Source organism: Rhodnius prolixus, unplaced genomic scaffold (genome assembly GCF_049639745.1).
Source record: "Rhodnius prolixus isolate KJV_2025 unplaced genomic scaffold, Rpr scaffold_1, whole genome shotgun sequence".
NCBI classification, from domain to species: Eukaryota; Metazoa; Arthropoda; class Insecta; order Hemiptera; family Reduviidae; genus Rhodnius; species Rhodnius prolixus.
The window spans coordinates 35,462,198-35,487,541 of record NW_027411581.1 but is presented as its reverse complement, the minus strand read 5'-3'; the positions used below and the strand labels follow the sequence as shown (position 1 = coordinate 35,487,541).

The 25,344-nt window shown below is 33.9% G+C and overlaps 2 protein-coding genes and 1 long non-coding RNA gene across 9 annotated transcripts in view; 2 read left to right on the top strand and 1 right to left on the bottom strand.

Moving 5' to 3' along the window:
- The window catches only part of LOC141459486 (ionotropic receptor 75a-like), a 17,876-nt gene extending 10,642 nt beyond the window's left edge, over positions 1-7,234 (top strand). For 3 of the 4 annotated variants that reach the window (XM_074138646.1, XM_074138636.1, XM_074138620.1), the window contains one exon: positions 2,348-4,573. In XM_074138646.1, the coding sequence (XP_073994747.1) occupies positions 2,348-2,621 (274 nt within the window). In that variant the 3' untranslated portion in view covers positions 2,622-4,573. Of the gene's footprint in view, positions 1-2,347; positions 4,574-7,102 lie in introns of those variants that run through there. The other variant, XM_074138628.1, reaches the window with a different exon arrangement.
- LOC141459529 (uncharacterized) lies at positions 7,224-20,586 on the bottom strand. The gene is made up of 3 exons (XR_012461505.1): positions 19,901-20,586; positions 14,647-14,838; positions 7,224-7,383 (listed from the first exon to the last, which is right to left on the bottom strand). It is a non-coding gene; the product is annotated as an uncharacterized lncRNA (long non-coding RNA).
- LOC141459502 (ionotropic receptor 75a-like) lies at positions 9,867-25,344 on the top strand. 4 transcript variants are annotated; one of them, XM_074138656.1, is made up of 10 exons: positions 9,867-10,049; positions 10,141-10,255; positions 10,719-11,000; positions 12,129-12,262; positions 12,357-12,530; positions 14,137-14,351; positions 15,492-15,703; positions 18,608-18,882; positions 21,030-21,218; positions 23,786-25,344. In XM_074138656.1, exons 2-10 carry the CDS (start codon positions 10,142-10,144, stop codon positions 23,913-23,915), a joined length of 1,725 nt encoding a protein of 574 aa, XP_073994757.1. In that variant the 5' UTR covers positions 9,867-10,049; position 10,141; the 3' UTR covers positions 23,916-25,344. The 4 variants fall into 4 exon arrangements, with proteins under 4 accessions (XP_073994757.1, XP_073994784.1, XP_073994776.1 ...); XM_074138683.1 differs by having other exon boundaries at positions 10,155-10,255; positions 23,786-25,343; XM_074138675.1 differs by lacking the exon at positions 10,141-10,255 and having other exon boundaries at positions 9,867-10,106; positions 10,739-11,000; positions 23,786-25,343.

Here is a 25,344-nt window from a genome sequence, read left to right as displayed (position 1 = left end):
TTTTGAAAACAACGTGTCGCCTAAACGCACAAACCGATTTTTATGGATGAGGGTGGTCCTTCGATTCAAAATTTCAAATTTCATTTAGATATGCCTTTTTAAAGAACCGAGATTGTGCATTTTACAGGAGAAAGTCGAATATATGTTTGGTTCCCTCGAAAACTATTAGGCGCTAGTTTTGATACGATTTGGCTGGAAGAAAGTGCTAGGGTCTACTAGGTAACTTAAAAATGTCATGCTGCTCAAATACCTACTAAGGGGATATATTGCAAAGGTTTCGAATTATGTATATATTCTTATACTAAAGTACTATACCTTCGTATGTATACCTTCAAACACCTTCCAGTTTTATTGCACATTTTCCCTAGAAAATTGTTTGAGGAATTCTTTGGAACCTTTTAAAATTTAATCAACGCTTGTACTTAACTTATTTTACTGAAAGTTGTTGTTAAGGACATATTAATTACAGTTGTATTATTATTTGATAATAATTAATTTACTTATTTTGCAACTGTATCAAGTACAATAAGCAAGAGAGTTGAGAGATAAGGATAGCGCAAATGCACATGCACGTATATATAGATATACATACATACACGCGCCCATGCATTTGCGCTAAGAGACGTGAGTGGAGTGAACGACGTCCATCCAGTGATGGAAGCCGTTAGTTCGCCAGATTGGCAAGCTTACACAGCAACCATCCTAGGAGATCGGCGTTATATGTTGAGATATCGCGTGGCCACCGCCGCTTTAGTCTGCGCTGTGGATTTAAAGAAAGTGTTGTAGTAGACATGTTGTGGATTAGAGGGTTGTAGTGACTGTGTAGATTTGAATGGAGTTTTGTGTAACGAGATTGGGCTATTTCAGAGACGAGAGGAATATTTAGATCAGAGTGTATCGTGTGATTGGAGAGGTAGAAGGGAGCGTTAACTATTGTTCTTAGAATTTTAGACTGTAAGGTTTGAAGTCGGTTGATGTTCGAGTTTTTGGCGCTTCCGTAGAGCTACATTCCGTACGTCCATATTGGGGGAAGTAGTATATAGTTTTCTTTTGTTCGTCAGGGTCAGTTTTGAACGTTTGTCGAGTAGTCTTTTCAACATTTTATTCCTCAGATTGGGGTCAATTCGTATGAGTTACATGTTAGTCGTTTGTCAAGATGTAGTCCTAGATATCGTACTATGTTAGTAATTGGTATAGAAGTATTGTGGAAGGAGAGAGGAGGGAGAGTTTTCTTATTTACGGTGAATGCTATGTTTTTAGATTTTAATTCATTCACTTTGATTCTCCACTTTTGCAGCCAAGGCTCGAGAAGATTTAGGTGTGATTGGAGTGTACGGCATGCTATTACAGGATCTAGATGAGAGAAAGAATTGCAGTGTCGTCGGCGAATGTGAAAGTAATTGTAGTCGGGTGAGTTGGTAAGTCGGCAGTATAAAGAATGTAAAGTAGTGGGGCTAGAATGCTTCCTTGAGGAACTCCAGCGAGTATTGGAAGGATAAGACTAGAAGTAGAACTTTGTTTGACTTGGAAGATACGGTCGGAGAGAAAGACTTAAAAATGAGATAAAAGGTAGAAGACAGTAGGCGTTTGAGTTTATAAAGCAGTCCTGCGTGCCATACCCGGTCGAATGCCTGAGATATGTCTAGGAAGACACCCGTCAGTACTGCTTTAATTCAGGGGAAGTAGCGATTACACCCATTACTCGAGTGCCTGGAGAACAGTCGAGTAGCTACTCCGAAAACCGAACTGATGGTCAGAAATGATATTTAAAAGGGCTATTTTAGTTTGGAGGCGGAGTAGTAGAAGTTTTTCGAGAACTTTCCCCAGGATGGGTAGAAGGCTGATGGGTCGGTAAGAGCTTGGGAAATGAGAAGGTTTATTTGGTTTAGGGATCATTGTTACAGAAGAGAATTTGTAGAGAAGTACAGCATTATAATGAGTAGTTAGAAATATTATTGCTTTCCTGGAGAGTTGTAGCAGGATGTTAGCTGTAATCAGATCATAGCCCAGACTTTTCTTTTTCGGAAGACAGTTGATTACGTCCATGATGTCTTTAGGAGTGAATGGCTTGGGAGGAGGTGACAGTTGTTGATAAAAATTAAAATTATTTAACACGAATTTTTTAATAGGGGTAAAACATTATTCTAGGTTTATAATATGTGTATAATTTTATTTTTTATATGTTATTGTATAAATATATATAAAATAACTTTTTTAAAATGTTCTACATTCTTTCAAATAAGTTTAAATTCTGGTTTCTGCGCATGTATGGTGATAGATAACAAGTCCACATTAATATATTTTTTAATGCGGTAAATCTCAAAATTTCTTTCGTTTTTATGTTTAGGACGATGCGCGTGCTGGAAAGCGGACTGCAATATCGTGAAACCAGGAAATGGTATGCCCAGCGACCTGAATGTATAGGCCAGCAGGAGAGTAATGCTGTTACTTTGGAAGCAACCCTTCTTGCCCAAGTTCTCTACGCATCCGGTCTTATAATTGCTATTGTTTTGTTTTTTATGGAAAAGCAACACTATTTTCTGAACAAAAATAAAGCAAAATTGAAAAGGCCCCGGATTATGGTAACACCGAGTGTGGTTGGTATAGGAAACATTCATTAATAAAATCATGACAATACTTATTTTCCCCTAAGCGTTGTTTAATCAGGCCGAAATATTTAATTTAACTTGTCATCACTTTAAAAGTGCAATAATGGTCATTGTAGGCAAGTGATGTTACGATGAGTGTTCTGTTTTATTCAATTTATGATTGATGTAATCAAATCATTTTTGTTGTGATCAGCAGAAATCCTTACATACGAGGTGTGTTCAAAAAGTAACGGGAATTTTTAAATTTCGCGGGTTTGGAGAGTCTGATTGTAAATTTTTTTTTTTTATTATGTTGGTACACATGCCCCTGAAGTACGATAAAATTTTCAGTAATATTCATTGTTTACTTCTTAAGTGGCAGCCGTTAAGGTTAGACGTGTTTTTCGAGCTTGGCGATTTTTGTTTGTTAAAAAAAATGGATCAAAGAATTTGTATTAAATTTTGCGTAAAAAAATGAAATAAAGTGTAATAAAGTGTGTGAAATGTTAATAAAGGCATATGGTGAGTCTGCTACGAGTAAATCAAGGATTTAGGAGTGGTATAAGCGTTTCCAAGATGGCCGCGAAAACGTTGAAGATGACGAACGACCTGGACGTCCAAGCACATCAACAACCGATGAAAACGTGAAAAAAGTGAAAGAAATGGTTATGAACGATCGCCGAATCACAATCAGAGAAGTCGCTGATGATGTTGCCATATCAATTGGCTCATGCCATGAAATTTTTTCGGATGTTTTGGGTATGAAACGTGTGGCAGCAAAATTTGTTCCAAAATTGTTGAATTTCGAACAAAAACAGCGGAGAATGGAAGTTGCTCAAGAGTCACTCAATGAAGTCGACAACGATGCGGATCTACTGAAACGTGTTATAACAGGTGACGAAACATGGGTTTACGGATATGATGTCGAAACTAAGGCTCAATCGTCCCAGTGGAGGCATTCTGGATCGCCAAGACCGAAAAAGGCTCGACAAGTGCGGTCGAATGTGAAGGTTATGCTCACTGTGTTCTTCGATTTTAATGGCATAGTGCATCATGAATTCTTGCCACAAGGTCAAACAATCAATAAGGAGTACTACCTACAAGTTCAACGCCGTTTGCGTGAAGCAATCCGAAAAAAACGCCCTGATTTGTGGCAAAACAATTCATGGATTTTGCACCACGATAATGCACCTGCTCACACTTCATTGCTTGTTCGTGAATTTTTGGCCAAAAACAAAACTTTAACGATGCCCCAGCCTCCATATTCGCCAGACATGGCTCCATGTGACTTTTTTCTATTTCCAAACATAAAGAGAACATTAAAAGGCCGTCGTTTTACAAGCATAGATGACATTAAAAGCGAATCGCTGAAAGAGCTGAAAGCTATCACAAAGATCGAGTTTCAGAAGTGTTTCGAGGATTGGAAAAAGCGCTGGCACAAGTGTATTGTATGCGAAGGGGACTACTTTGAAGGCGACAGTATTAATGTAGATGAATAAATAAATATTTTTTTCAAAAAACGAAAATTCCCGTTACTTTTTGAACACACCTCGTATACTTGAAAAAGGCGAAGAAAGCTTGAATTTTCGAAAAAAATTCTAAGGGAGATAGACGAATGTATTGTCATCGCCCTAAGCGGCAACTTTAAAATAAATTTCCGTTAAGTTAGAATTTTTGGGTACCAATAACAATTTAAAACTTAAAAAAGTTGAAAACGAAGGCTTTCACCATATACTTAAATTTAAGTACTGAGCTCATTAAATTAGAATTATTTAAGATCGTTTTTGTGTCAAGTACAAAGGAAAATAATAAGTACTTTTTCTGCCACTTCTGTGTTATTTATTCATTTCTTGTGTTGTATGATTTTTTTTTATTTAATTTAAGGCGTGTCAATACCTGAGGATCTGGTGATTTTTTCAGTCTAATGACGGGCTTCGGGCAGTGTTTTTTCGTTACAAACAACACTGTCCGCTACCGGACAGTAAGCTGTAAGAAAAAGCTTCTAGGAAGAGAAAATCAAAGGGTTAGCAACTGGATTCAAACTCGGGATCTCCGCTTGGGAATTCAGTATGCTAGCCACATAGCTAATCCCCTCCCTTTTATGATTATTACTTTGTAATTGTGCCGCTCCTTTAAATTTAATATATATTAGTATTGATTTAGTTACACGTTTTGATGTCTATTAAATATTACAGTAAAATCTTCTTTTGGAGGGAGCGGATACGACTGCTATGTCCAAACATCTTCCTTCCCTTTCATAGGAACTTCACTGGAACTATAATACCAGAAAACTTGTACAAATCAGTTGCTAAAGTAATTTTTAAATGTACGTAAGTTATAAAATGCTTGAGGCGCCACGGTAGCCGAGCGGTTAGAGGCGAGACCTGCAAAGCTAATATGCATTGTGATACTGGGTTCGATTCCGGGCCTTAGGTCTTGGATTTTATTTAATGGTTAATAAAGGAAATTTACAGTAAAGTATGTTTGCTAGTCGCCTCCGTCCACGACACCTAATTAGTAGATGGACGTTAAGCCCCTCCTGAAAAAATAGGCGATAACTTTACTTTACTTTACTTATAAAATGTATGGTTTTCTAGAATACGATTTAAATCTATGGCCATTTTTTCTGAAATGTGTTTTTTTTTCTTTTTTTATGTGTGTTTATTGGTGGGCGAAGCTTTTTCAGTGCACAGCCAGCCCTCTGACAGTGTGCTTTCTTCACATAGATGTACAAGTAGCTTTAGTATGTTGTTAATAAAGATTCCTAGTGCTTAAACGTGGCTTATTTTATAAATTTCCTCTGCCCCTAGAGAATAGTATTGTAGTAGTTAAGTGGCGCAATCTCGGGAGAAAGAAAATTTACTTCAAATTCTCTAATGGTACTCTAAGGAGAGATAGAACTATCTTACTAGTCAAAATAATCAGAAAATAAGGGTTTAAGTAAGGATTTCTCTTAATCAGTTTAATGCTCCTCTTAAGTAGATGGTTGGTAGGCTAAATCACAATCACTTCGCCTCAAGGAAAGTTTCCTAGTCATCCTCCAGTGCATCCCAGAAGATTCATAGCCACCTGGGCGAACACGTAAAAAAAGTTTTTGAGATGAGCACCTGCAGGACACAAATTAAAACCAGGGGAATTCTCTCCAATGAATTAGTGCCGATAACCCCCGAATAAGTGGGCTAGCCTAGCCATTCTTGGTGGAACTAATCGAAGTATCAGCTTTCTCCTATGTTTAGTTTTTGAGTATTTTGTTCACATATACACGATCGTATTCCGAAAATTATTATTATTATCAATTTTTTTTGACTAGAGGAACCAAGGTTCAAACGGATGTTTATGGTCTACTTAAAATCAAAACTTTGAAATGAATTTAATACTTTTACTTAGTGAGAAAAAGTTACAATTTATAGTTCCTGAAATTAGCACGCTTTACGTGAAACAGAAAGGTAAGATTCAAGCAGCATATTGTTTTGCATTGGTTAAAAAAAATATAATAAAATGAAATAAAATAAGTAATAGAGGAAATATTACCTTAAAAAAAGGGAGTTGTCGATTTACAAAAGTCACAAGTACACAGTGCACTTGCTGCTGGGTCTAAAACCCTAAAAAGGAAAAGGAAAAAAAAGTGGATATATTGTGGATAAAAGTGTATATGAAGTTACCATACGTTGCATTATGAATTGCAGTTAGAAACGTTTTTTGCATAATTGTTTTTTGCCTTTGTATTACAGGAAGTTTTAACCAAACTTTAAAAAAATAAATAAATAAAATGCGAGCAGGGCTAATTTTAAATAAACATTTCACTGGAAGGATTTTTATTTTTATTTATTTCTTCTTTAATGTTAGTTTAAATAAACGATATATAAAGTGTTATGTTTCTTGTCCATTGTTTTTAGTTTGTGTTATTTGATAGAACAGCTTTCTTTGTTTTCTTGTTAGAGCCCAGAAGATATTGAAAGCCGTTCGGAATTTACTACTTTACTAATTGAACAGCAATAGTATGAGCAAAACACTTGAATTATTTGATTTTTTTTTTTTTTTTCAAGAACTATTAATTTCAAATTAAAGTGTAACAAAGGCAACTTGCTTTTTCTTTTCATTTTGATATTCTTTTAACTAAGAACTATAGAATGACAACATACTGACATGATTGCTTTAGTATTCTCTTTTTAGACAATGTTTCACAAGCATAAATAATTCTGTTTCTGAATATAGTTTGCGAGATTGTAGTAGAGGTTTCTGGATGCCATTCAAGTCAAAACTACTGATGTAAGACCATGATATTTCCAAAAGAATATTTCCTTATAATTTTTTTAAACTATGCTAATTTGGGTATGGCTAGTAGTAATGCACCAGTGAAATTCGTTAGAAATTATTTTTTATTTAAAAATATAAATTCAGTTAACCTTATCTGTTGCTCTAAAGAAGGTTAATTATTTAATTATTGCACTACTTAAGTTAAATCACTAGTAAAAAGTGTGTATTTGTTTTCCTATTTTATAATTTTGTTTCAGAAAGTTTTAGTCTGATAGACTATTTGAGTAAAAATTCCAGCTTTCTGACTATGCACAAGTACACTTCAGTAGTTAATTCGACGAACTACTGGTTTTACAATTCTATGAAAAATACAGCAATACAAAGAATTGGTATTTATGTGAACTTAAACTGTGAATTTTCTGCAGAAATGCTTGAAAAGGTAAAGTTTTAATTTCAAGAAAAAAAAGAAACAATGTCTTTTACTAATTTTAACTTTAGGCTACCACAGTCCTGGCGGGGTCAATCACTTCCTGAGGCCCTGCGAACAAAAGGTTAAGATTTTGATTTAATTTAAGAAAATATTCATTATCCTATTTTCTCTCGAAGTACCTGCATTAAAACTAATGGGAGACGATAAAAGAAAACTTCAGGAGATTTAGATTTAACCAAGGGACTCTTATATTTTGTATAATATCCTTTAGAAAAATAGCTTCTCCAAATTTCCGAATGCGCCTTAATAGAGAATCTTTACAATTCTTTTTTTTTTTTTTTTTGTTTACCTTTGATTTAGTATTTCTACGTAAAATTTTAAGAACTTCACATATTTAAGACTAATTATTTTCTATCATTAGGTAATTTAATTTTTTTGTTCGTTTACTTTAATCTGCCTTCCTCTAAATCTTTTAACTTTGTTGGGTTAAAGCTTTTAATTGCAGCGAAGACCAGAGGTGGATGCATATTCTTTTGAAGAATGAGGCTCAGAATTAGTACAAAGTTTTGATGAAAGTCTGCATTACCATCCAATGTCCTAAATAAACCTATTTCCCTTAAAATAATTTATTGTATATTAAAATTATGTATGAACAAAATTTACGTAATATCTTACATATTAGTGAAGAAGTGTTTTTTTTTATATATACAGGGTGGAACCGGATAAGTGACGAAAAATTTTTTCTGTTAAACTACATTCAAAATGTAGTACAACGCCGCCTCAACGAGTGTCCTATCTCTATCTGTTAGAAAGTTATGATTTTTTCAGGTTTTTTTCGACTAAACCCGACCTTACGTCATAAAAACACTATTTCTCAACTTGTGCCTCACTTATTTACATTTTTCACCTCATTTTCGGATTCAGCATTAAATTTCCTATAATAATAGATCATTTTCTTAGTTATTTAACTTTAATCAGATTGATTTATTACAATAAGAACGTTAATTTTTTTAGGAATTTAGAATTTTCATGAATTTTCAAAAATCAGCCTCTTCGACAAAATTGGTCTTAGAGGCTGTCAAATTTCTCAAAAACTGCTCCTTTTAATACTCTTTCTAATGGTATAATAATCAGTTTCAATAATAGCTGTTTCCTTTGGTCTATTACTGAGAAAGTGCTGAAAAACACGGTGTTAGCGAAGGAAGCAAAGGGGACTGGATGAAGCGTACTCGCATATCAAAATGATTATTTATTAATAAAATCATTTCTTTAAGCATGTAAAATACATAATAACTTAGTATACTTATCATGTTCTCAAAATGCCGACCTCGATTCCTGACGCATAACCGAGCGCGTTTTCGCATTGCTCCCACTGTTGTTGAATCTTCCTCACAACGTTAGCAGAAATTTAATTTATCAACAAGACGGAGCTCCACCTCATTATTCGGTGAACGTCAGAAGATGGTTGTCGCAACGTTTTCCTGAGTGGATAGGGCGAGGTGGAACTACCGCGTGGCCACCGAGATCTCCTGACCTCAACCCTATGGACCACTTTGTATGGGGTTTTCTTAAGAGTGAGGTCTACAAGGTTGAGGTCAACAGTGAAGAAGAGGTGAGAAGACGGGTAATTGCTGCTTCAGAAAAACTGAAAGAACATTTTCAGCAACAGTGGGAGCAATGCGAAAACGCGCTCGGTTATGCGTCAAGAATCGAGGTCGGCATTTTGAGAACATGATACATCAATAATTACTAAGTAATTATGTATTTTACATGCTTAAAGAAATGATTTTGTTAATAAATAATAGTATTGATATGCGAGTACGCTTCATCCAGTCCCCTTTGCTTCCTTCGCTAACACCTTGTTTCTCAGCACTTTCTCAGTAATAGACCAAAGGAAACAGCTATTATTGAAACTGATTATTATACCATTAGAAAGAGTATTAAAAGGAGCAGTTTTTGAGAAATTCGACAGCCTCTAAGACCAATTTTGTCGAAGAGGCTAATTTTTGAAAATTCATGAAAATTCTAAATTCCTAAAAAAATTAACGTTCTTATTGTAATAAATCAATCTGATTAAAGTTAAATAACTAAGAAAATGATCTATTATTATAGGAAATTTAATGCTGAATCCGAAAATGAGGTGAAAAATGTAAATAAGTGAGGCACAAGTTGAGAAATAGTGTTTTTATGACGTAAGGTCGGGTTTAGTCGAAAAAAACCTGAAAAAATCATAACTTTCTAACAGATAGAGATAGGACACTCGTTGAGGCGGCGTTGTACTACATTTTGAATGTAGTTTAACAGAAAAAATTTTTCGTCACTTATCCGGTTCCACCCTGTATATATAATAATAATTAAATAGTTCTAAAAATATTACCCGTTAAACGTCTACATAAAAACTGACTTGCAAGAAAACCCTTAATTTTCAGGCTTTCAATCAATTTTTTCTTATTCTATTTTTTATTTGAATATTAATGTGGAATAGAAATCCGTGGAGGCACCCCCTTATAAATTTATTTTATTTAAATGCTATTTTATGAACATATTTATATTGATGGCCATGGCGAATATATTCCTTTGTCAATATTAATTTCAAGGCGTTATAAAATATATCAGATTTAATGTGTGTTTAAGACGAAAAGGTGTAAAGGCGAGAAAATATATTATTGTATCATCAGTGATTCCTTGTTTTTCTTTCTTTCTTGCTTGTTAATTATTATCTACTCTCTTCTTTCCTACATCAGAAGTGGGATACTACTCGTGCGTCCGGTGAAGTAAGAAACTTTTGTTGAGAACTGTTTTGTTGATCTATTTTGTTGATGACTTTCAAGGTTTGTTTGTTTATTTACGTTATTGTTAATTTAGAATGGTGGCTTTAGGTGACATCGATAAGGTGGCAGCCAACATTGCCAATGGGCGCATTTCGGCAGTGAAAGCCCTTCATGTTGCCATTTTTGATGCTGTAGCCGACGCAAGATGGGTAAGACGGAATTTAAAAGCGTTTGAACGATTTCATTTCGATGAGAATTCCGAGGAATTCGAAAGAAAGGCCAGACATATTAGTGAGAAATTCTCTCTTGCCGATTTAGTAGCGATTTGTAATATTTTAGATCTTGATTATGATGGGGATGCGGATGCCATCAGCAAGCGAATCTGCCAGTTTCTCTTCTTTCCTACATTAATACATACTAATATGTACTATAATTATTATAGCTATACGTGTCAAAAATGTTCTTTAAAAATGTCTAGGAAAAATTTATGAATGGATCTTACTGTCACACAGCGAGCCGAGCCCATCATTCCACTTCCCTTTTCGAACTCTCCAAAAATAATTTTTCCAACTAAATGCTTGAAATAAAAAAAAACTATTGTGGAAAATATTAACTGTTATTTTCTTTTAAACGATATATTGGGCAATCCTAAAATTGGATTTTCTTTTGCAGCATTTTTTTACTTATTACAGTGCCGGAAATTACAGTTGGATATTTTGGAGTGAAAATTATGAAGAAGGCTTCAAGAAAATAGAAAATATAAAAATTCAGTGGAATAGTGATATTTTCTTGGCAATCCCAGGCATTCGTATGTACAAAATCCACAGAATTCTGCACAGTACTGCGATAAGCTTACCTATTTATGCTTCTTGGAATGAATCATCTGAATTTAATTTTTATCAAGTGAATAATATACACAATTTAAAAGGACTTTTAGTCAGAGCATTTATTACGGTAAAAATTATTCCTTTTTTTTCTACTTTTGGTATATTAGGAGTTCATTACAAAAAAGGCATTTTTTTTTCTGGAAAATAATCTCATTAAATCAATTTTTTGGTTAATGAATTGAACAAACAAAATCTTATTACCAGCAAAGTAAATTTTGAACAAATAGGGGACCCCTGAGAATATTCTACAATTTAGTTGCTTCGTAATATCATCCGAGGAGCCTGCGACAAAATTCTTATCCCATCCCTAGAGGACAAAAAAATGACAAATGTTTTTTCAAGCGTCAGTCTGTCGGATCCAATTGCAATATTGAAGAATGTCACTGACTCTTAATTGTCTTAGATCCTCCATTAACATTTGGCAAATGCCAAATATCCTATTTGCCGCCTTGAAGAACTGATGGCGTTAGTCCTCATATGGCGTCTTCCTTCGGACGTTAAATAGATGACCTGCCACACAAGCGTGTCTAGTTACCTCCGTCCTTAGAATCAGATCCAACTTTGAACCTAAACTTGAAGTTGTGCACATTCACACGACTCTCTCTTCCTACCATTTTCTAAATTCTAACCTTATTTATTTATTTATTTATTTATTTTATTCAGAAAACTAATTAGTGTATGCGTAAGTTTACAAACAATTCTAGGGGCCATAGAAAAAAATTAAGTCGAAAGTTGACCAAATATTAAAACGGAATATAACGAATGGGCTTTTTGCGATTTTTCGTTATTGTGACGAGCACACACATGCACACACACACACACATTTTTTCATGTATTACTCGGAAGTCCGAAAAATATGCCTCGTGCATAAAAAAAAGTAACGAGCAAGTAAAAAAGGAAAGCTATTCCATTTTCTGCAATACTTTCCTTTCATTTATGTTGGATCGATCCATTATTATTATTATTATTATTTTTATTGTTTTTGTTGTTGTTGTTATTTTTACATCTTTCCTATAATCTAATTTCTACGTCAGTTTCCCTCAAATCCACCATTGGTCCAATTCTCAAATTTGGAAAATTATTGACAGTTTACTTTTTATAGTCTCTTTTTGTTTGATTAAATTAATATTGTTTCTTGATTAAATTATTATTGAGATTAAATAGTTTATGAAAAGGAGATCTTATATTTTTACAGATAAAAAACTGGCAAAATGAGACTAATGTTTCAGAAAGCAAACTCCTTAACAGATATGTGGACGATCCGTCTGAAATTCTGCCAAAATTATCTTATACTGTGCATAATCTACTGGCAGAAATCTATAATTTCAGGCAATGATAAACTTATTATGGCAATAATAAAAATAGAAGTTCATTATTTACATAAAGTCAATAATATACATTATTTAAAATTTGTTTATTGCAGTTGGAATCTAAGTTTGTCTTTTAACAAACTTAACAGTAACTACTTAAATCAAAATGATGCTGAAGGCCAATTTTTAGCCCTCCAATCTGGTTTAGTCGATGTAGGCCTCAATCTTAATCAGTTAACATCAAAAATAAATGCGGTCGACGTTATTCCAAGTATTTGTAAGTTTAGGTTAGTACACAAATAAAAGTAACAAAACAGAGTGTTTTAGCAAGAATTACAATAAGATGTGTAAAATCGTAAGTGTTTAAACCAAATAACAATATCTGAATTCTTCAGATTTTTAATTGAAATGAATATGAACATGCCTTGCTACACTCTTTGTGGAAAGAGTGATTTCGTTTTGAAATCACTCTTTAAATATTGATGATTTACTTTTTAAACAAGTAAAAGTTTTCAGTAACTTGGTTTGTATTTAGATATTGTTCTTGACATATTTCCAGAGATTGTTAGTAGCGTTTCTGGCTGCCAAAAGACGCTATTCACAGCTCTAGGCATGTTAAGTCGACTTTTAGAGAAGTACTCTAGGATCCTTCTATACAAAACTCTGAAAAGCCAGTGCTGATGTATGGCTCAGAGAACTAAGTGTAAACAAATAAAATAAAATAAAAATAGATGAACGCTTGTCGCTTTTATAGCGAAAATCTTCCCAGACCCATTTAAGTAGAGAAATCTATGGGACGCTATAACGGGGAAACGATATTTTATTTCAAGATACACTTATTGTTAAAGACATTAAGTTGAAGAGATTATTTGGAAATTTCACCCAGGATTGGATTCTGGGAGGATGGAGAAGAATCAGATTCTAAGGAGGTGCTCCAACTTCAAACGGTGTGCACTGTAAGAGTGGAATGTCTAGATGTCTTGCGTGGACTAGTTTGTAAGGGTGCTCAGGCTACAGGTAAGGGGTTCTTGTTGGATCTTAATGTCCGGCATGAGCTGTAGTGCCTTAGAAGTGAACATAAGAAATCAAAATGGTAGCATATTTTTCAACTGAAGAAGATATCAAAACTGTCCAAAAACTTTTCAGTACCGCTGTCAACCTTACATTCAGAAAACCTTCTTTCCATTTTTAATAACCAATCCATTGCCGCATTTTTATAAGTACACTCATAAATCAGAAATCATTGCACCAATATGAAGTAGGAATAACTTTTGCAATGTTCTGGCAACACATAATAGCATTCACTGCCAGATTCTAATCCATATATTTTTTGGTTAGTTATCTTTTTTTTTAGTTCAATAACGTAGGGTCCTTGCAAGGAAAATGGATAAGTACAGATATTATTTTCTCAAATTAAACTACCAACGTAATCTTTCCGAGGCCTGCTTGCCCCAGACTAGGGGCGCCCTGATGTTGATAGCTAGCCGGAATCGCACTTATTGAGTGAATTAATTTTAATAAATTTTAGACGAACCCAAAACTTCATATTATAATTGGATCTTCAACCCGTGCCGCCAAGTTAGACAAAAATAAAGTAATATTATTTTATAAGCTATGCCACGGATTTGCGTCCAACACTGACCTTCCTTCTTGGAGCCTTCAGAGAACCTCATAATCATAAACTTAAATTAATTATTTTAATGACGTCATTTAATTTACAATATAAAGATGTGAGATATTTTCAGAAACACTCCCTTTTAAGAAAGTAATTCTCTTGTATCCTACTTAGAAGTTAAAACATTAAAAAAATGCATTTATTTCACAAACTTACTGCCATCCTGAAAATTATTCTGGATGCCGCTGTACTTGTTATTCATAGCCTTTCTTTTGCAGGCAAGGATTCGTCTTTAGACATCCAATAATTTTTACTGAAGCGACCGATCTGCTGAGGCCGTTTTCAACCAAAGTTTGGTTGTGTTTAACAATAACTATATTTTTATGCGCTATTGGATTAAGAATTATTTTTTTACACAGAAGTAATGAAGAAATTTGCGAGTCTTCACTAAGCATAAGTATACTAGATTCTGTTGGTGTTCTGTGTCAACAAGGTAATTATTGTTTATTTTAGAATTGCTTTTCAAATTACATGATCATAAACAAAAGCTAGAATTGTATAGATAGTGATCGACAATCATATTCGTAGTTCCTTACATTTTTTTTAATTTTAATTTTTTATTTCTACAGTTAAGAGAATACATTGTGTAAATATTGCAAATATTAGTCACTAAGACTTTATCATATTCTAAGTCTTTTGGGGAAGAAGAAAAAATGTTTTGATGATAGTTCAAGCTTTTCCAAAATAAAAAAAATTTATATTTCATACAAATTAAAGCATATTCTTACCAATTAAACCATCTACCAAACTTTGCTTTGCGATAAACCGCCGAGGTTCTGGGATAGGACTGCCTCTAGGCCATGAATATCCGGGCGAGTAAGAACTTATTTTGGATACCAATTCTTATCAAGTTGTCCAAGAAGAATAATTGCAATTTCCTTGAACAAATTACTGTAGGAGTTGGTAGCTAATAGAGCCGCCTGAAATTCAGAAAAAAAAAAATTCAACTTCGGAATAGTTATCCTGTTCTAATAATCTCAATGGAACAAATAAATTTGGAAACTAGGTTTTCCTACAAGGCTTTCCCAGGCCGTATTAAATTTCGTATTAATCTAGCATGTCCCGATCTCAACCTTTACTCTGTCTTGGAGACGACCTTGAACCGAACTAACACATAAGTCAATTGATTAAATATTAATTACTGTAAGAAGTTGGATTGGCGTAGTGGTTAAATAGCGTGGATTTGTAAGTGGAAAATTTCCAGTTCGAATGCCAAATGTAAATGCTAAAATGTGTTGATTTGCTCCGTGCTAGACATCTAATAGGTAGTTGGAAGCTAAGCCCCATCTGAAAAAAGTAAGCGATTACTTGTTTGTAATTACTGTAAATTATTAGTGGTTGTAGTATAGCTTAAATAGCTCATCACGCCTAAATAAATATTTCTAAACACATTCAAACAAAATAATTTTATTGAAAAAAGTGATTACTAGCAGCCTAAATAAAAAGTGAGAAAAATAATGCATTCCCTTTCAATTGGGTATAACCTCCCTGGAAGAAATAAAGAAAAAATTGATCAAACCATGTAGATCCTAACAGTGTTTTGAAAAAAAAAACTATGATTTTTATTTTTCAGGAATAAGCTCGCCTTCGATGAAAACTTCAGCAAGAATTGCACATGTTTCACTACTATTACTTGGCAGCTGGGTGTTCGCATTTTATAACGCCGCTATCGTTATACTACTGCTGTCACCGTACCAACGTTATATTAACTCTGTCGATTTGTTGATGAAGAAGCAGTTTGTTTTAGGTGCTGAGGATTTACCTTATAATAGATATTATTTGGGGGTCAGTATATACTAAATATTATATACGAGGGTCGTTTGAAAAGTCCGTGCAAAAATAAAAACTACTTAATTTTTTGGAGTAAACCTTTTTTATTTTTCAACATAGTCTCCTTTTAGGCTTATACACTTCGTCGAACGCTGCTCTAGTTTGTTGATCCCTTCCGAATAATAGGATTTGTCCAAGTCTGAAAAATAGCCATTCGTTTCTGCAATCACCTCCTCGTTTGAATAAAATCTTTTTCCCGCCAGCCATTTCTTCATATTGGGGAACAAATAGTAGTCCGAGGGAGCCAAGTCTGGAGAATAGGGGGGATGTGAAACGAGTTGGAACCCTATTTCCATTAATTTTGCGACCACAACTGCTGAGGTGTGAGCTGGTGCGTTGTCGTGATGGAAAAGGACTTTTTTGTGGGCCAATCGTGGGCGTTTTTCTTGCAGCTCGGTTTTCAAACGGTCCAATAACGATGAATAATATGCACCTATAATAGTTTTACCCTTTTCCAGATAGTCGATGAGGATTATTCCTTGCGAATCCCAAAAGACAGTCGCCATAATCTTTCCGGCCGAAGGAACGGTCTTCGCCTTTTTTGGCGCAGATTCCCCATTGTTTAGATTGTTCTTTGGTCTCAGGAGAGTAGTGATGTATCCATGTTTCATCCACAGTGACGAAACGACGCTTAAGTCCTGCGGATTCTTCTGGAACAGCTGCAAACCGTCCTTGCAACACTTCACACGATTTCGTTTTTGGTTAAGCGTGAGCAATCGCGGCATCCATCTTGCGGATAGCTTTGTCATGTCCAAATGTTGATGCAAAATATTATGTACCCGTTCATTCGAGATGCCCACAGCACTAGCAATCTCACGCACCTTCACTTTTCTGTCATCCTTCACCATATCATGGATTTTATCAATGATTTCTGGAGTAGTAACCTCAACAGGGCGTCCAGAACGTTCAGCGTCACTTGTGCCCATATGGCCACTCCGAAAATTTTGAAACCACTTATAAACTGTTCTAATCGAAGGTGCAGAGTCACCATAATGTTTATCAAGCTTCTCTTTAGTCTCCTGAGGCGTTTTGCCTTTCATAAAGTAGTGTTTAATCAACACACGAAATTCTTTTTCGTCCATTTTTTGAAAATCACTCGACTTCCTCGATTCAAACGAATGCCAAACACAAAGAAATAGACCGATCTGGCTGAAACTTGGTGTGTGTTCTTCCAAGAGATGCTACTAACTAAACATAACCTCGATGCGCGCCAGTAGTGCTATCTCTCTGACTTTGCACGGACTTTTCAAACGACCCTCGTATTTCTTATTATTTTGCTTTGCATGAAATGCTCGTTTGTGTGAAAAAACCCTTACTAATTAAACCTATATTTGATGTTAATAATTTATAATTTCTACACTGAAATCCGACGTTCATGAGTTCTCATGTTCTTAGGAGCGAAGGTTCCGCTGTCTTTTTGTTGAACAGTGAATTTTGCAAAGAGAATACTGTCTGTTCATTGTAAAATTTCCTGACTGGCCTCCTGTGACTGCAGACGTTGACGCTTGTTAATGAAGTAGTTAATAAAATTTGTCTAACTTTATAACATTTTCAAATTTTATGTTTTGTATAGGTGAAAATGTAACAAGTGGCTCGCAAATAACCATCTCATAGGATATGGTTTAGAAAAATACTATTTTTTTCAATACTATATCAAACTGAAGCATTTTTTCTTAGCTAGAACTTGAAAGTGTGAAACCTCTGCCCCTGGAACTGGAGGCATCTCAGAGGAACAACTCCGCTGTTCGATTTATTGGACCTACATCAATTCCAGAATCAGATCCCAAAAATAATTCTTTTATTATAACATATTCATTAATAGAAATTACAGTTGTTAAGGTATTCTATCAATTAGATCAGATCTATCAGTAGATATCATTAAAGGATTTTCCCAGTTTTAAATCAAGGATGTAATATAGGACATTAATATATTATGTATATAATACTGGAATTATATTGCTTTATTCTTTGTTGTGGATAAGGAATGTAATTAGGTATCAACTGATTTTCTTCATATTTCTAATTAATTTGAATTATTGATTTTCTAATTAATTTGGCATTTGAATTAAGGCGCTAGGAGCCAACTGTAATTGTTCATACCAATATGTTGGTTTTTTCCAGCCCTCATATAAAGTAATTGGTTAATGTGCAAACAAGACCACTATAACAATAAATAAATAAATAAATAAATAAAAAGTAGTCATATGCGGGATTCGAACTGGGGATCTCCCACTTACAAAGCCAAGCTCTTGACCACTAGACCAACACCCGCCCTTTGAAGCTCTGAATATTCGCATATTTGGTTACTTTTTACATACCTTAAGGTGGATAGAAAATGGTTTTCATAGAATTTCTTCGTATAAGCGTAGCATTTCACTATTTCCTATACCAGTTTAATTTTTTGCATCTCATTTGGCTGTAACTATGGGCTAATTTTGCCGAAAGACTAAAAATCTCTTCACCGATTGGTCTAACTAAAACAGTCCAGCCTTTCAAGGAACTGAATTCAATTCGTACAAGATCGAAATAGACTATAGCCTAATTAAATTTTGTATTAAATTTTGCAACCAACTCATTGTATATTTCACTTCTTCAAATGAATGGAACTCAATTCTTCAAACTTTCCATTTTAACTGATATTTATTTTCTTTAAAAAGGAAGTTTTCACAAATGTATCAGCGTTTACTTTTTATAATATGATTATAATCCAATTAATGGTACAAAAAAAGTTATTTTCAAGAACTTTGTCCCAATATTTAAGATTCTAGTCCCTATTCTCAAGATTCTTGACCATATTCTTAGAAACTGATTGGATTAAAAAATGTGGATGTAAATTGTAACAGAAAAATAACGTTTCAGATGAATTATGATACCAGAGCACAAATGGTGTACGATTTAAAATTAAAAGGTGAAACTCCAGAAAAGGACAAGTTTTACAAACTTAGTGATGGTATATCAATGTTGGAAAATGGAAGATTTGCTTTTTTTTCACATATTACTAATGTGTACAGCAAAGTAGGCCATTTTAAGACAGCCGATTTCTGCTCTTTAACTGAAATCAAGGTTTATGAACCTTTTCAGGTATCTGGATTCGTGAGAAAGTCTCTACCTTACAAAGAACTCTTCATTCAAGGGTAACATTATTTAATATTTACAGCTTATTGATGTGGAGAATGTGTAATTTAATTACATATATGCTGTATTGATCATTTGTCCTTCTATTTAATTTCGCTGACTCCTAACGGACGATAGTTTATTTTCAAAAGGATATACCTAGTTTCTCTTCAAACGTTTTGTTTAACAAAAGTTAAAAGGTAGTAAGCCTTTTTGTTAAGTTTAACAAAAGTATTAAGTTTGATCTTGATTGCAATTATTGAAGTATTTACCTATCTTTTTTTTATGAAAAGAATTACTGAGGACTACGGATTAACGTTTCAAATTGTTAATAAATGTTTTATTGAACTTTTACGGATAAAATTCTTTGTACAAAAATTTTCAAATAACTTTTTCAAAAATTTTTCGCACATAAAATTCAATAAAAACTTTTGCAAGGTTAAAATAAAGAACAATTTAAACCCAAACATTTATAACATAAGGTTTCTCTTCTAGTTGCGAACTCTGGTCTGATTAATTAAAACCTAAATTAAAATTAGCTTTTCATTTTGCCAACTTTAACGTTATATATAATTATCACGAAATAGTTACGATATATTCTCGTATATATACTTGTATATTCTGTGACCGGCTAGGAGAGTGTTCCCTTTCGGTCCTTCTCTCGGGGACGGTATTATTTGCGGGTGCCAGATAGCCTGACCTATCCGAGACGATACTCCTAACTAGTCCCAAAACATAAATGCCCTTAAGGGCGCCTCTGGCGAAATAGCTCAAGCCTAAGATGGGATCTGGTAGTCAATCACACAGGGCGAATGGGAGCCAAATAAAATTCTCTCTTGCGCTCTAATTGAACATAAAAATAACTGTATTTAAAGAAAGGAACATTAATTCGAAATAACAGAAAAATTGTAAGTAAGCTGGAAACTTAACACAATAGGAAAACGAAAAGTATGCACAAAATAATTATAATAATTACATAAATAAGAGGAAAGCAATATACTAAATAATACTAAGACTAATTACAAAGTAATGACTTACGATGAGTGGCAATAACGTTATTCGAGGCACTGGCCAGACCGAGCGTACGAGATAGAATGAATTTTTAATGTTTTGACGAAAAAGAGAGTATCACTCTGGTAGTTCAACGGTCACTCCAAATTTGTATTAAAATATAGCCAAATGCGGCAGCCTCTGCCATCTATCGGCATTTTTCGGATACAGTTTATAATTAGAATCTGCTAATATATAGGTGAGAGGGGGGCACATTTGAACAGAATTTCCATTTTCTGTTACAGAGTGCACAGAATCGTATTATTGAACCTTTTCATTTTGTTTTCTGCAACTTTCAAGTCTTCTTAACAGATCTATATCAATAAACAGTTGGTACTTTTCAAACATATCTATATTTTTAAAAAATTTTATGTCAAATGTTAAAATCTGCCCCACTGGTGGGGTAGCTTTGAACACAATATAAAATACAAAGACATTACTTTACTCTGAATCTACCTTCTATCAGTTATTTCTCTCACTACTACATTACTTTCTCTTTTAAACCACTGAAATCTAGTTCAAAATATCAAGAATGACTCAGTTCAGGATGTTGTACCCGAAGTGATGGATTTAGGAAGTTTAAACAAAATATTCTGTTTGTTGCGTTTCTTAATATATGTTTGGACCACTTTCCCCTTCTCTGCGATTAAACAAAAAAAAAAAAAAATCACAAACTTGGAGGTCGATAGGGCGGCACATCCCTCTCATTTTATAAAAGAAAATATAATATCCAACACTTCTTGCAAGCAAATAGACTTTTGTAAATACTAGATTATTAAGAATACGAATTCGAAATATGGACTAACAATACTTACACCTTGTCCACTATAATCTTCATAATACACTTCCGAAGCTGCAACAAAAATTTTTTCTTACACCTTACAAAATATAACATTCCTCAATTCTGACTTTACAAACAATGAAAACAAAGGGAAACTCTGTCAATTATTCGACAGGTCTACCACAGAATATGGAGAAAATTACCAATCATAAATGTTTTAAATATTTGGCGAGAAATTAAAACTGTTCAAATGTGTCCCCCTCTCCACTTCTTACGTAAAATACTAACCAACATAATATCTTCCGATTGCAGTAATTGTTGATTACCTTATTTCAGATTGATCCTACTGAAAGAGACAGGAATTATAACAAGAGAAAATAATTATTGGCTAAACAATAAGCCTTTCTGCACTGGCGCTGTTAAAAGTATCGCGTTTAACATGCATTCATTATTTTTAGCTTATGCAGTTTATGCTTTTGGATTTTTAATTTCGTTATTAATATTGCTTTTGGAATTGCTATGCAAGTATAAACAAATGTATTAGTTTTACTTGAATATCAGTATTAAGTGGTTATTAATTAGTATAATCAGAAATGAAACTATAAAAGATGCATCTTATATATATAATTTCATTATTTTAATTTTGATGATGTGCTAACAATTTTGATAACCCAAACAATTGGTTGTACTCGCTCCAAAGTTTACAACACAAAATGAGGGATAAAAAGTAAGAATGCAACACATACGACATGCAGCCAGACGAGTGGAGTCTGTGAAGAGTTAGTGCTACTAAAGGCTCGCTGTACTTGAACATTAATGCCACATCACGAACGCTCGGCAAGAATACAGCTCGTGAAGCGCTCTAAACGCCTAATCACTGCCCTCAACATTCCATCGCTTGTCCCCACGCATTCCTTCACTTACTTACAAACTACTAACTTCACATTCTTGTAATAATTATTTTAAATAATAAGCTACTGCTGCGGCAGCTATTTATTTTAAAATTTCTTGAATTAGAATTCCATGGCATTTGAAATCAGCTGAAAGAGTTTTCTTTTTTTCAAAAAGGCATTTTTTGTTTGTAAATAAACACTTTTTTTGAATAAACAGAACGCTCAAGACATTTTTAGACTCTACATTTAGAGAAAAACTATTTATGCTTAAACTTTCTGTTCTTCTCTTGTTTTATTGAAACAGTCTACATTTTGTTTCACAGAAGACTTTTGAAACACTAAAAAGTCTTTATTTGAAAAAAAAATATACCAGCAGAATGGTGGAATGGAAGATATCAAAACTGTCAGTACCGCTGCCAATCCTACATTCCTCTTAATAATCAATCCATTGCCGCATATTTATAAGCACACACTCATAAATCAGAAATCATTGCAGCAATATGAAGTAGGAATAACTTTTGCATTGTTCTGGCAACACATAATAGCATTCACTGCCAGATTCTAATCCATATATTTTTTAGTTATCTTCCTTAGTTTATTAACGAAATGACAGATTTTAATTAACAGAAGCTTTTTATGAAGACTTTCCTCGGTAATTTTTACTTAAAAAACATATAAACATATATATGATACAAATACATTTTAATTGAAAATTATTTTGTGGGTGTCATTTTAATTTAAGTTTAATTTGTGTTAATTAACTTAATAGAATCTTTCTCGAATTATGTCCTTCAAGTCAATTAATGATTTGTAGCTGTAATTTACCGCTTGTAGAGGTGTGGCTATTAAATAACGAGACTGATGCTGCTACAGAAGAACTTTGCATGCGCCAAATCTTAACGACCGACTGTGCAGCGTAAAGCCTTCTCTTTCGATTGCAGCCTCTCACATGTTTGTAGAGAAATCTGTCTGACCGGAACCGTCGTTTGTGTAAGAGGTGTTAGTTTCTTTTTGCCGAAAACATGGTACTACACATGTAGTAGAGCAACGAATTGTCGTGAAATTTCACTTCAAAACTTGAAAAAAACCGCTACTGAAACTTATCTTTTAAAAGAAGTTTATGGTGATGAATGTTAATTACGTGCGCGAGTTTTTAAGTGATTCAAGCATTTCCAAGATGGCCGAGAAGACGTCGGAGATGTTGACCGCCCGGGTCACCCTTCCACGTCCAAAACGGATGAAAATATCGATTAAAATTAATCGCCATTACTACTGTGAGGTGCTTGCTCAACTCCGTGAAAGAGTAAGGAAAAAACGACCCGATTTGTGGAAGAACAACAAGTCATGGGTTCTCTATGAAGACAACGCGCCGGCTCACACTGCATTGTCTGTCAAGTACAACATCCCAGTTTTAGGCCATCCGCCTTATTCGCCTGACCTGGCCCCATGTGACTTTTATCTATTCCCCAAAGTCAAATCTACATTTAAAGGAACACCATTTCAGTCCTTTGAAGCTGTGAAAGAAAAAGCGGCACGTGTCATGCAGGAGCTCACAGAAAAAGACTTCCAGCACTGTTTCGAACAATGGTAAATTCGCATGGAGGGTTGAGGGGTAAGGATTGGGGTGTATATTGAAGGTGATAATAACTAAATATGTATAAATTTAAAATAAAATGTTTTGCAGCAATAGTCTCATTATTTAAAAGCCACACCTCGTATACTACTTCTGATTTTAACCAACTTGTACATATATCCGAATGTTTTCGCCTTGGATTGCTCAGTCTATTGTAGAACCTTCTAAAATATTCTATTTATTTACAACTACTCGTTCCGTAACCAAAATATTTCATAAAATATAATCAATTTCAATAAATCTTTACAACGTTTTTTACAGATGTTTTTACAGTGTGTGGGCATTGTTTGACGATAAAATAAATCTACTGAGTGGAGTGTGTATGAATAAATGCATTTATATTTATGCATTAATGTGAGTACTGGAGTGATTTGTATATTTGTATACTGATGAATATGCAATCGTATATTTGTAAGGATGTAATAGGGCACATACATTTATATGTAAGATTGGTGAAACAACTTTTATATTGATATTGTTCATCTACTTTTTATTTTATTTTAAAGGCATTAAATTTGACAATTTTTAATAAATTTCAATAATTTTTATTATTTACTTTTGTTTAGTTCAAATGCAAAACACAAATGTTGGCGATCTTTTTGTTTAGAGTGTAGCACAACGATTTTGTTCTGTGGTACTGATGGAAGGAGGGAGTTTGACTGCTTTAAAGTGAGTGACGCTCCTGGCCGACAGTAGCCATCACTTAATTGAATTTACCCAAAAATTATCCCCAAATTAAAAATCTGGTAACTCACATGACTTCCTCTTACTGCTGTTCTTATGGTTCTAACCTACTAATTTTCTTCCAACTGCTAATATTTGATTTTTTTTGAAGTCTTACCAACTTTAAACGATTTGTAAAACCGTACATTACTCTGATTTGTAATCTTTACTCTTCTCCGAATCAGCCCTTAAAGTTTTGATTATGTGTAAAGTCTATACAGTAAAAGCTCCTTATTCGCCCTTCCTTCATTCGCGTTTTCACTATTCACGGATTAAAAAAATGCGACCCAATTCCTATATTCGCGGATATTCGCGGAAGTACACTATGATAATAAAAGGATTCCAATAGGTATCCAACCCAATATCCTTTGTAAATGCCGCCAAATGGACTAATAAAAAAGTAAAATAGATCTTAGTATTACAACTTTGCCTAAAGTATGTTGTTAAATGATATCGCCGATAACTTTGACATAAGCCGCCTTCGCCGCGATCGGTGTTTTTGAGAATGTAAACGCACAGAATGAAAGCAATTGTTCGTGATCCAGCAATAGAAAAAAATGGAAGTGGCGTTGTCATTATGGATCGAAGACCGCATCCAAAAAAGGGTGCCCCTGAGTGGTCCAATGGTCCGGGAGAAGGCAAAGTATCTTTACGCTCATTTTAAAGAACCTGATGGTAGTTGTAGTGGCAAGTTCAAACTTTGACTGCAAACAAAAGCTTTTAAAAACTGCCAAGCAAGAGAAAATTACAAAATTCTTCAAACCATTGCCTAAGCCTTAAGATAATTAATCAAAATGTTCAAAAACTTCAATTAAATTGATTTTTTTATATTAGTTTTTTTTTATTTTGTCACCTAGGAACGTATCCCCTATAATCCCATATAAATTACCATTCCTTATTCACGGTTTCTGTATTCGCGGCATATTTATGGAACATATACCCCGCGAATAAAGAGCTTTTACTGTATTTACTTTACTTTATGTATTTAGGAAGTTTACTGAAAATCCTCGGAGATACTATCGATTAAAATTCAAATTTTACTGTAAATCTGCATATTTACACAGAAATATGAATATTTAAGTAGATGTCACATTTAGTTTTGAGATACCAGTTTGAAACCTATTGAATAAAACCAAGGAGAGGAAATTTTGATTTTGTCTTTTTATTGTTTATTAAAGTGTGCAACAAATTTAGTTCATTATCACCATAAGTTGGTTTATTTTTTATTTTTATTTTTTGTTCGTACAATTTACTTATTTTATCTTTTAGTTTGTATTTTTATTTATTTTGAATATAAGTATATGAGTTCATTTACCCACTCTGTAACGGTTGTACAACCAACATAGTGCCTTTATGTACATTCATTATATCAAGAAGTAATTTTTGTCAAATTTATGTAATT

Bases quoted from the DNA above. Each gene is read 5' to 3' on its own strand.
- LOC141459502 (XM_074138656.1), top strand. From the start codon at position 10,142: ATGGTGGCTTTAGGTGACATCGATAAGGTGGCAGCCAACATTGCCAAT. The intron at 12,531-14,136 runs GTTAGTACACAA...TTTCTTTTGCAG, and splicing joins CCAAGTATTTGTAAGTTTAG to GCAAGGATTCGTCTTTAGAC. The intron at 15,704-18,607 runs GTCAGTATATAC...ATAACGTTTCAG, and splicing joins ATAATAGATATTATTTGGGG to ATGAATTATGATACCAGAGC.